Source organism: Pteropus vampyrus, unplaced genomic scaffold, assembly GCF_000151845.1.
Source record: "Pteropus vampyrus isolate Shadow unplaced genomic scaffold, Pvam_2.0 Scaffold67, whole genome shotgun sequence".
Lineage (NCBI taxonomy): Eukaryota > Metazoa > Chordata > Mammalia > Chiroptera > Pteropodidae > Pteropus > Pteropus vampyrus.
Window position 1 is genome coordinate 1,230,812 of NW_011888848.1, and position 10,793 is coordinate 1,241,604.

The 10,793-nt window shown below is 33.9% G+C and overlaps 1 protein-coding gene across 1 annotated transcript in view; it reads left to right on the forward strand.

The window, feature by feature from the left end:
- Nucleotides 1–10,793, forward strand: part of COL25A1 (collagen type XXV alpha 1 chain) — a 422,098-nt gene that overhangs the window by 269,586 nt on the left and 141,719 nt on the right. Inside the window, exon 5 of the mRNA XM_023531414.1 lies at nucleotides 721–738. Within this exon, the coding sequence (XP_023387182.1) occupies nucleotides 721–738 (18 nt within the window). The remainder of the gene's footprint in view (nucleotides 1–720; nucleotides 739–10,793) is intronic.

Below are 10,793 nucleotides of genomic sequence, written 5' to 3' on the forward strand. Positions count from 1 at the left end.
TTTTAAGAAGGTGATAGGTAATCAATATTTTTATTCACAGGTGATTTTCTCTTAGAAGCATTTGCCGTTATGGTGCTTTGAAATTTTTGCTAGCTTAAACAACAAGAATTAGATTGCCCAAAGGTTACATAATTTATTGACTGCATAATGGTGCACATTAATTGAGCCAAAGATCTCTCATATTTTTAAAAATTCCCTTAGTTTGGATTATGTAGTGTAAGAGGTGTTTATTTTAAAAACTGACTTAAAGTATTATAGAAACAATGAAAAATTCAAAGATTCTGTGAGTTCTAAAACTAAAATTTCTGCCTGTTCTTTCTTAACTCTGTGCCATCTTTGAATACGTATCTCACAGTAATGGCCTGGGCTAGCAGACCCTCCCTTTAAGTAACCCATTTGTTATGATCATGTGAGGTATATTTTACCTTTTGCCTTCTCTTTCTCCAATTTAATTCTAGAGCATACTAAAACCCTTGAGTCATTTTGGAGTTATATGCAACAGGCCACAGTATCAAGATTTCACATAAATAACAGAGTAAAAATATGAAGATATATGACTTTTTAAAACCACAAAATGAAGTTTGTCAGTAGCTAGGTATTGTTATATTCAGAAATAAATTGAAAAGATTTTCAGAACTAGTTTAAGTTTTAGTAGTGAAAATATTTACTTAAGAAAACAATTTTATAACTGTTTCCCTTTCTTCTTTTTTTCAATTTCAGGGTCAGGCTGGTCCTCGGGTAAGTGGACTTTTCTAACAAATTAATTCCGATTTAGGATTTTTCCAGTGTGGAGGTTTTTCTACAGTTCTTTTCAAAAGATCCAGAAAGCTATGAGCCAGTAATCATGACACCACACGGTAGACCAGATATTTCCCAGGAGTAAAGCTTTGGGGCCTCTTCGGGGTTGTATGAACCACATCAGCTGTTGGACCAGATGGCAAGTTTAACAATGTACTATCATATAAAGCAAAACCCTTAACTGATCTGAAACAGAGCCACAGGACTTTAATGTAAGACGAAATGACTTAGTAGATGTCTGGTATGAACTGGTTCGCATTAGGTACTGATTAATCATGTACTAATAATGTCGTTGTAAATCCACACAGGCTCTGATTATGTAGACTGTGATCCTACCAGCTACTTTTGATTCATTATAGGCAGATATTGAATTCATTCTCTATTTTCAATATAAACCAACTGCTGCAGACATGATTCATAATTAAATGTAAACACAGTCAACAGAAAATCTTTTGAGGCCCCAATCATATTGAAGAAAATGAGGAAATTTTAGGAAGAGGAGGAATATGTATAGAGATAAAAGTGAAAAAGAAGGGACTTGTCAGAAATGAAGAGTCAGTTAAGAACAACAAATTAAATATTAATACTTATTGTAGTATGTAGGAAGCTGGAGAGAAAGAAATGCCGTTATTAACGTTTTACCTTTAACACCATAATGTCTGTAAATAACATAATTATTTCTTGAGTTCCCCTTACATCTCTTTCCCCTCAACATATTGAATGCTATTTCTTAGATTGTTTCTTAAATAAACTATTTTCATGATATCTTTGTTAGTATCATAAATTGTCTATAGTGTGCTAATTCTTATTCTAGACCATGGGAACAGTGTAGTTTTTATGAGCTCTGTATATTAAGGATGTCTAACAAAATAAATAAAAAACCCCACATACTTCAGTAGAGGAGTCTTTTTCATACTATACCCATGTGAAAAAGTTTGATCTGTAATTAATTTATGTTCATATCAGAGAATACTCTCATTATTTGTGATTTTCACTCAGATTCTTAGTTGGCGCAAGGTAATTATTGGAAAGAAAAAACCACAAAGAAAGTTGTAGCTTATTCCCTAAATTTGAAACTGTGTCATTATAATGGGATGAAGAAAAAGTAAAAGGTGTTCTGCAGGCTTTATTTTATTTTATGTTTACAACAGCCCTGGAAAATGTGTGTGTGTGTGTGTGTGTGTGTGTGTGTGTGTGTGTGTGTACAGAAGAGATAATTGACTCACCTGGAATGACACCATAAAACTGGGAGCAGAAGTCAAGTTTGTCTCTAAAATCCTCATACCCCCGCTAACTCTCAAAAGAAGAGAAAAGAAAAAAGTGAGGTAACAAATGATCAAAAAAATTAGTGCCTTGGTTTTAAGAGATTATAATCTTTAACATATTTAAAATTTTAATAGGACCTCTGTCTTAGCCTGCATCACCTCTCCCTACCCCAAGGAGTTCCTAAGATAAGGATTTGGGTATGCATAGATTATTTGGGACTTGATCCCAGGAAACATTGTGAGAGAGTGAGAATATGACAGAGGAAGAGGAAGAAAACCAGAGAATGGATGCATTAATGAACAAGTTATTGCCGTGGACAGCTGGAACTGAGTCCTGCTGAGAACCTGTAAGAAGCCTTGAAGAGCTTGCTCCAGAACCATCCCACCGAGGGGCAGGGAAGTTGATGTATTTATCCACTACTTTCCCTTCCTTCATTGTTGAGGGGTGTTAACTCCCTGGCACTTCTGACTTGTCTTCAGAAGGTCTAGCTCACTCCAGCTGCTAGAGGAATGTAGAAAGCCATAGGGACGTATGAGACCTATATTCTAGCACTGTCTTGGAAGAAAGCGGTGGTATGAGTTGACACCTACATTTGCTACAACATCCGAGGGCAAGTGTCCCATAGACAAAACAAAGAGTGAGAAATTAAGATATAGATATAAAGATTTGGAAATTGAGCAAAAAGACATTAAAAGCATATTAGTTAATGAGATGTTAAAGAGAATAACTGTAAAAAGAAGAACATGGTCATAATGAATCATGAGCAGAAGAAAGATGATGAACCAGTGCAGGAACCAAGAATGGACAGAACTAGGAATATTCTGGATCACTGCAGCTAAGATTTGAAAGTGTGTCATTGGCAGTTCAAAATACCTTCACATCAGGTCTTATATTTGCTATGGCTCTTCTGAAAAATAAAGTCTAACTGCCTATACTTGAAAATTTTGGAGACTTTCGAGGAGGATAGGACTGGCATTTTCAAACGGGGGCTTGCTCTGATTTTCCTTCATTTTGGCTACCAGTTTGCCTTTGGACACTTGAAAGCAATGAATTCAGGAAGGATAGGGATGAGGGGAAATGTGAAGCAAAGAAATACCCTCACATTGTCTCTCTCATGCACAAAATATAGGCAGAGTTTTATTGCTGTGTTCCTAAGGAAAAGTCTGACCTACCTCTTATGTCTGCATCATTATCATAATATTTTTCAAGAGAAACTTCCATTTTTCGATTTTAAATTAAATCTTTCTTAATGAAGTTCTTCATTTAGTACTTGATTATTAACTTTGCTCTGGGATTTTTATAACATTCACAAGAATTTTTACATATAGGCTCCTTTCCATCTATGTTTTTCATCTTCTCTGTTACCTATTGTAATATATTATTTTCCCAGCCACTAATGTACTCTTGGGGGACACACACACACACACACACACACACACACACACACACACACACAATGGACCTTAAATAGGCTTTTAACTCCAAGAACAAATTTTATTTATCTAAAAATATGAGCACTTAGAAATGACCTGTATAGGAGGCGTGATTATCAATGTGTGCAGCAGAGTTTATAGTATTTCATATAATTACATCTTAGTATTAATACCTTACCATGAATCCACTTTTTCCTTGAGTAAATTTATACAAACTATATATTAAATCTTACATACCTATAAGGTACATACAGTGTAAAAGCAAGCAGTGTACATTTAAAACTTAAATTAGAAAATTATAATGGTTTCTTAATTGATTGAAAGGTTTATTTTATCAGATTTCTCTTAAAATGTCCATGTTTTGTTATTTGGATCACTAAAAATGATTTTATTCATATACAATATATATAATAACAGGAACTTATAATTTGGGGTATGTCTTCCTTTTTTAAAATCTTTTTGGTGACTTAAAACGATATCCACTTTTTTCTTAAAATGGAAACTTTTTCAGTTTCCCTGATTTTTTTTTTTTTTTTAATGCCTACATCACCTGGTCTTCCTAGGTGGTCTCCCATCTAAGTACTAACCAGGCCCAACCTTGCTTAGCTTCCAAGATAGACGGGATCGGGCGTGTTTAGGATAGTTTTCCTGATTTTATATAATTTCTGAGCCAGAACTCTTCATAACTCATTTGTTGTTATTTATCTATGTATGATTTAATATAACAAATTTATTTACATTTCTTCCCTCACCTCTGTGTTTTCTTAGGATTTATTAACTGTAGGAAAAGGGAAGGGCGTGAACATTGCAAAACATTCTCTTTACCTTCTCACCCCACCTCCTTTTGCAACTAGTTAAGGAAGCAAAGAAGAGAAAGTTTGCTACCTAAACAAGCTTTCTCCAAACAAGATCCCTTAAGCAGTCCCCAAACCGAAGTTTCCCATCCCTGAGTCATAACCATGTCACCCAGAGATGCCCCTTAGTGAGACTACCTACTCCACTGGAAACCCACACTTTCTGTGACTGGTGGTATTATGAGAATTACATTTCTAAAATCTCAAACGCCAACCTTCAATGGATTTTTCATTAGGAGGGTATTACCAATACTGGTTCTATTATACTATAAGAATTATTTTTAGGTACATTAGAAATAGGCTTTTGTTGATTGGGCTGAGAAAGAAAACCATATTTATGTTATGATTCTTGTGGGAAGATACAATCAGACTTCCAAACAACTAACTTCCACAAAAAAAAAGAGTCGTAAATGTCTGAGTTGGAAGATTGTACATCCTTTCAAGTTTATTAAAAGATTTGGACAAAATTATAATTGGCACCTTGTTGTTCCTGTGCAAATCTTTACGTCAGTGAGAGTTTTCTTGTGTAGGATGAACATCCCCACATCATCTTATTCACATTATTTATACAGTGCAAAACTCTTCCTTAGAGAGTGAATAACTCAATTTTGCTTCTTCTATATTACACTTATTTAGTAAGGAATTCTAGATTAATAAGGTTTTATTTTGCAGACCAATGGTAAAAAGGGAAAATGTCTATTATTCAAGGAGTTCTTCTGATCATCTTCCTAAAGTCAAAGACAGCTTAATGGATTTAGTTTAGATTTTTAAACAATTACAAAGACTGGAAAACTAAATGGCAGCGAATGCCGTTGCAGTGATAGTACAAAATCGAAAATGAAAATAGACTTTAGGGAAGAGAGGTGAGTCTTTGCATTTACTTAAATATGTGAGAAAATGGTTCTTGACAAGGGAAATGAGATGGTGAAGAGTATTAGAAAGAAAAAAGGCAGTTCTGGCAGCTGTGGTGAAGATGGGAAAAGAGGCAGGGAAATGAATGGAGAGGATGTTGCTATGAATCCACTGAAACAAAACCAAATTCTTAGGAAACGGAATGGGATAGAGTAAATAATGTCACAGAGACTTGAAAAAGTAGTTGAGTAATAAGAAAAAATAACAAGAACAGAGAGCAAGAGAAGAAAGAAAAGAGAAGAAATTAGAAAAAAGGTGTGAGCATTTGTATTTCAAACTGGAGGTAATAAGAATTATTTGGGGGTGAGGCAAAATTAATCTGAAATAAAACTCATCTTGATATTTGTTCATTAATTTATATTACCATAATTCAGTTACTCAAGTATTTATTTAGCCCCTACTATGCACAGGTCACACACAATAAGGCTGTGAAATTGTTGTGAACAAGATAGACTGAACCTCTGTTCTTTTGATAGTTCTTTTAGTATTAATAGCCAAATAGAGTGTGACAGTCCTGTCAATTCTTGCAGACGCAGCATCTGAGGATGACTTTAACAGCACTTGCAAGCACTGTTCTGCATTTGCACACCTGGGGAATCCCCGAGTCCAGTTGGGACCTTAAACATGAGGCATTTTAGGAGGCCTTTTTCCAACATGCAGGTGACTCAAGATCAATGCCATTGCTCTCAGTGTGGCCCTGGTGCCATGCCTTAGTTCTAATACTTGGGTTTCTGCTTAGATCCAGGCACCATTTCTCTGGTAACAGAATCCTTTCCTGGATCTCCACTCTTGCATTCCCTTTCTACATTACTCTCTTTATCCCAGGTCCTCTGTCTCCCTCCTCTCTACTACCAGGTGTTAGAGTCACGGTGCAAATGCTCTGTGCTACGTTGTGAATGGCCTATAGAACTATTAAGTCCCTCTAGCTCACTGCCCACCTAACAGGATTTTACATTTCTATGTTTTTGATACTGATTTCCCCATTGTCATTCTGCGCATTGTGAAGACGTGCCTATTGCCTGCCCAGTCATTGCTGCAAGGGAGGTGAGTCAGGAAAGCGAGCATTTAGCTTTCTCCTCTCTATGGTGAAGACATTGAGGGTTGAGACTGAGTGTATCTTCAACAAATATCATGCTATATGTGTCTGCCAGATAAAGGTTTTCTGTCATGTTTCTGATTATGTCATTCTTCTGACCCCAAAACTCTGAGTTTCAATGTGATTACCATTTAGAGTGAAATAAAATCTAGTTCTTTGTCTGACATTTATATCCTTTGATTTGACCTGCTTTTCTAGCCCTAACTCCTGCTAATTTTTCATTAATGTTCTTTCTGGACACTATGTTTCATCTGAACCAAAGTGAACCAGTTATTTTTTTTCTTGGAATCTGTTTTTCTTTATTTGTCTTTTTCTTAAAACAGTCTTTTCTCCAGAACTGCTTTCTTCCCAGCCCCTAGATACTCTCAGTTTCTATACATCCAGATATGATCACCTTTCAGATTTACGCACCACTTCTTCCATCAAGATGTCTTCACTCTCCCTTAGCTGAATGTAATATCTCCCTTTTGCTGAATCCCCACAGCACTTTATCTGTGCAGCTTTTTATATTACTTTACACTTAAAGTAGAGGGGCATAGACAGCAAAAGCAGACAGATCATAATTCAGATCCTACCTCTTCCACTTACAAGCTCTATGATCTTGGGCAAGTTACTCAATTACTCTGACTTTCATTTTCCTCTCTGTAAAGCAGATATAACAATGTCTTATCTCAACAGATGGTATGAAGATTAAAATAAGATGATATATGTATAACTTCTATCTTGGTGCTTAGTACATAGCATGTACTTATTAAGTAATAATTCCCTCCTTACCTTTTCCTCTTTCTATTGTATCATAGTTATTTATAAACATCTTTTCTCTGTTTATTACTAACTTTTATGCTATTTAAGAGTTTAACCTATGTTTTCATTCATCTTTAGTTCCTTGTACATAGAAGTTCAACAAATGTTACTGAGTTGTGAGTGGTATATACAAGAGCTTAAGGAAAAAGAAGCTAAGGAAGGGAGAAAACTATCAGCTTTTCATAATTCTAAATGCCCCCATCAGTAATACCATGTGTCATCAATAATGCCATTTAAAGCAAGTGTCTAAGATTTCTAAGCTCTGAGATTTTACTGAACTTCATCAATTTTAATATTTCACTGCCACATGGTTTAGAGCATTAGGATACCTTTGTTTCATTTCATAATTTGTTTATATTGTTTTTTTTAAAAATAAACAGCATTAACCCAGGGCCATATTTATGACGTATTGTTTTATTTTGTAACAACTTATTTGTTACAAAAGGATTCAAGGCTTGGCTTTGATTTTTAATAATCAAGGCAGTCATAGAAAGTAGTTCATGGTGGTTGTGTGTAATGCCACATTGCTTAAACAATATTATTATCCCACTAATAAATGATTTAATACAAATTATAGAAACTAGTTGTTTTAAAAACCTCCAGATTTCATCTCATACACTTTAGAAAGATACATCGGCCTTTTTTTCACCCCAAATTACTCTATTAGTATATTCAGTAGAGGATAATGAAATAGTAGAAGCACTGTAGTAAGTGAAAGGTACCACTTCCATACCAAGGACATTTATTTTGTGTGAAATTCTTGAATTAAAAAGCCCTCCTCGTAACTCCCCTTTGGAATTGCATGTGAACATAAAGGAGATGTGATTCCCCTAGGAATTTGGAGTACTGAAGCAGCGTGCATGTTGTAATTCTGTATTACTCAGTGAGAAAAAAATGTAAGAGAAAACCACAAGCAAATACCATCAGACAACTGCTCATGGAAGCGTGTGGCTTCCATTTGTATTTTTTCAGATGTACTTGAAAAGAAGTAAAAGATGTCACTTTGCCTTTTCCCCCCAAATTCCTTTTTGCTTTTTTTTCCCTGACATTGTCCTTGCCATTTCATAACATTTTACTGAAATTTATAAAAATCAAGCTGTGCGTGCCTTGTATAGAATTATTTCTGATATTTTGGGGCAAGATTTAACTTTCTATTCATATGTTTTTAATTATATACTAAGCTCCTTCTAACCTAACACTTTAGCAATTCCCATATTTCATGTTTGTGTTTCAGTCCAGCCTTTTTCCAATCCATATAGTCTGACTTGGGGGCACAGGGAGGACATCTACATTCTCCAAGAAGTTTAGAAAGCATGTGCCTGTGCGCATGTGTGTGTGTGTGTGTATATAGAAAATCCTTATTTTGCTCACTATGTAATATAACTGTCATATTAAAGTAGGAATTATTAGTCAATCATGCTAGATTTGATCACATATTATCATTTTCCATTATCTATATTTTATGTGGTAGTTAGATGATAAAGAGAATGATTATTAAAGTCTTAACAGTTTAGGTTTTTTGGGTATTAAGTAAATGTTTAATGTGATATGAAAGACTCCATTTGGAAATAGCTTATATTTTTAAGAATATATATAGCATAACAGCTTATTTATTTTATTAGAACCCATATTTTTTTGTTTTTCCATGGTCATTTGTGTATTGAAATGGTATAACATCATTCTCAAAGTTTAATTTTAGCTTAGAATTCTTTTCCAGTAAAATTAATTGAATAACTTCTATTGCCAACTTTATGCTTTATTTTTTATCAAATATATTTCTTTTAATTCTTTCTGAATAAAGGTGAATAACGCATAGCTTTTCATGAATAATTAAATTAATCCAGTTTTGATTTGCATATTGGAAGCTGAAATTCCCTTAATTTCTTACTCATTTTTGTATCTTACTTTCTTTAGATAGTGTTGATATGTAGAAAATGCACAATAAATTTTTGTTTAATAAATGTATACATTTAATAATTCAGATTTAAAGATAACTTTATATTCCTTTGATGATGAAATGACTGGAGCAACTGAAAATATCAGCTTTTAGCACTCTGGTTTTAAAGCAGCATATGGAATACATTGAATAGGGTTAGGGGGTGGCTCCTTGGGCAGACATGGGCTTAAATCCTGGTTTAACACTTACAAACTGTATAACTTTAGGCAAGTTATTTTTTTTCCTTCAGTTTTTCAATGTGAAATAAAGATGGTTGGTTTGATTTAATACATGACTTAATGAAGCACTTAGAGCAGTGATGGCACATGTGTTATTATTAAAGACCTACTTATGCACACACCTTCTCACCTAAGCACTCATGCAGAGACAGAGTCATAAAGACATGTTACCCTCGTAGCAGTACTTCATCTGCTGAAGAATAAAGGCCTTGAAACAGAGAGAGGTTTGGGATAAATAGACCAATCTTAAAATTAAGAAATTCATGAAAAGTGATTATCACTGTTAGATATGGTCATAGTGTAAGATTCTGTATCCATAGCAAACATTTTGTGCACATTTGTGAGCGTGTCTAATTCTTTCTAAAGATAACAGATGTTTTAGTTAGAAATATTGTTCTTCAGTGAAGTAAAATTAATTCAGCTTGAGATGTTTTAAACTTTAAATTTTTATTTAAAAATTTTCTCAAATATATCATATATGTATATATAATTTCACATATGTTTTTGTGGATTCTTTTTAATAATTTTGATGTAACCAAAATTCTTACTAGACAATTTATTTTCTCATTAAATATCATTTGGTCATATTCAATTGATACCACATTTTTAATATAGACTATATTTCTTAGTGTAGAGATTAAAGTGGAGACATGTTATGATAGTAGGTAAAATGAGTAGCTTCAGAAACATTTTATTCTATTCTCTCTTTTTGATAGGCCACATTTAAACTTAGTTTAAATAATAACAGTAGGAGCCTCAACTGCTTCCTTAAGCTAATAAAGCTGAAGTGATTTATTTTTTTCAAATGGTCAGTATATTTGGTGTTAATTATTTAAGATCTTAGGTCAGGCAGAATCTATCACAGTAATTCACATTCAGTAAAATTTTTTTTAATAAAAGATACATGGAGTTGATTTGTATTTTTTTGATAATTAGTGATATTGAACATCTTTTCCTGTGTCCGTTGGTCATCTATGTGTCCTCTTTGGAGAAATGTCTATTCAAGTCTCCTGCCTATTTTTTAACTGAATTGCTTGGGAGTTATTTTGGTGTTAAGTTATATGAGTTCTTTAAATTTTTTTTGGATATTAACCCTTTATTGGATACATTCTTTGGAGTATCCTCACTCCCGTCAGAATGGCAATCATCAAAAAAATCAACAATTAAATTTTGGTGAGAATGTGGAGTAAAGGGAACCCTTGTACACTCTTGGTGGGATTGTAAATGGGTGTAGCTGCTATGGAAAACATTATGGAAATTCCTTTAAAAATTAAAAAAAATAGAGCTGCCATATAGCCCATATCTGGGCATTTATCTGAAGAAATCCAAAACACTAATTCGAAAAGATATATGCACCCTTCTATTCATTGCAGCATTATTTACAATAACCGAGATATGGAAGCAAGCAGGATGTCCAATCGATAGATGAAGGAAGATGTGAGATATAGATATAAT